The following is a 1309-nucleotide window of genomic DNA, read 5'->3' as shown; positions in this document are numbered from 1 at the left end:
GTGGGGGGAGGAGGCGTCTCCCACACAGCCACCCGTGCCACTTCTCCGTGGCGCAGGGCAAGAGTGTCCCCTGGCAAACAAGTGTGCGAGGCTGTCTTCTGGGGTTAATAAGTACAACGGGGAATGGCCCTTCACAGCCAGCGTTACCCTGCAAGGCACCACCCCTTCTGATTTTCCAAGCAGAAAGGCACTGGGAGCAGCGGCTCTGGCGCAGCATTGCAGGGCTTCACAGGATTATTTATTCACTGTGTTCCTGGAACAGCTCCAGGCTTCCCGTCTCTGCCTCCAGTGTACAAATTCATCAAGTATCCACAAGGCTCACAATCCCCAGAGGCAAGAGAAGACAGTAGGAAGGTGATTCATATTGCAAATCATACTGTCTCCGAAGAACCTGCGGGGCTCTGGAAAGACCACACCGGTATCCTCCCTTCTTCTACCTCCCTAACGCTTAAGCAGGGTAATTAAGGCAGCAGACTCAGTCTGGATGGATTTCATTGCCGGGGCCATTGGAGGTAAATACATAAAGTAGTGCTTGTTGATGAACGCAGATCGCTGTGTTTCCTTCTTGTTCAGCTAACGGGCAGGACTCAGTGGCAGAGCTGAGAGTCTTTCGATGGGGGCTGCTTGTTAAAAGTGCATTCTTCTTTATTAAGTGGAAAATGTCATCAGAGCAGATTCACAGAGCTACTGGAGAGGCAGTGCTGCAATTTGGTCGGCTGAGGTCATTGTCCTGCAATGTCCTCCAGTCTAATTGCAGCAGGACAGGGCAAAACTGATAGGAAGAGACAAAGTGGAATATGTTGTGTGCAGATACAAACTGGCGAGTAATGCCATGTGCTGGTTTTGGCTGGGATAGAGTTAATTTTCTTCGTAGTAGCTGGTGTGAGGCTCTGTTTTGGATTTGTGCTGAAAACAGTGTTCATAACACAGGGATGATTTTGTTATTGCTAAGCAGTGCTGACACAGGGTCAAGGCCTTTTCTGCTTTTCACCCCACCCCACCAGCGAGGGGGCTGGGGGGGCACAAGAAGTTGGGAGGGGACACAGCTGGCGCAGCTGACCCCAACTGACCAAAGGGATATTCCATACCATATGACATCATGCTGAGCATATAAAGCTGGGGGAAGAAGAAGGAAGGGAGGGATGTTTGGAGTGATGGCGTTTGTCTTCCCAAGTAGCCATTACGCGTCATGGAGCCCTGCTTTCCTGGAGATGGCTGAACACCTGCCTGATGATGGGAAGAGGTGAATGAATTCCTTGGTTTGCTTTGCGTGCGTGTGCAGCTTTTGCTTTGCCTATTGAATTGTCTT

The 1309-nt window shown here is 50.6% G+C and overlaps 1 protein-coding gene across 1 annotated transcript in view; it reads left to right on the top strand.

Annotated features, from left to right (window-relative positions):
* The first annotated feature begins 484 nt into the window (after positions 1-484).
* The window catches only part of SLC25A47 (solute carrier family 25, member 47), a 9956-nt gene continuing 9131 nt past the window's right edge, over positions 485-1309 (top strand). Inside the window, exon 1 of the mRNA XM_009576003.1 lies at positions 485-512. Coding sequence (XP_009574298.1) covers positions 485-512 — 28 coding nt within the window. The remainder of the gene's footprint in view (positions 513-1309) is intronic.

Source organism: Fulmarus glacialis, unplaced genomic scaffold (genome assembly GCF_000690835.1).
Source record: "Fulmarus glacialis isolate BGI_N327 unplaced genomic scaffold, ASM69083v1 scaffold3244, whole genome shotgun sequence".
NCBI lineage: Eukaryota > Metazoa > Chordata > Aves > Procellariiformes > Procellariidae > Fulmarus > Fulmarus glacialis.
The sequence above is the reverse complement of the archived record's forward strand: the minus strand, read 5'-3'. Positions and strand labels throughout refer to the sequence as shown.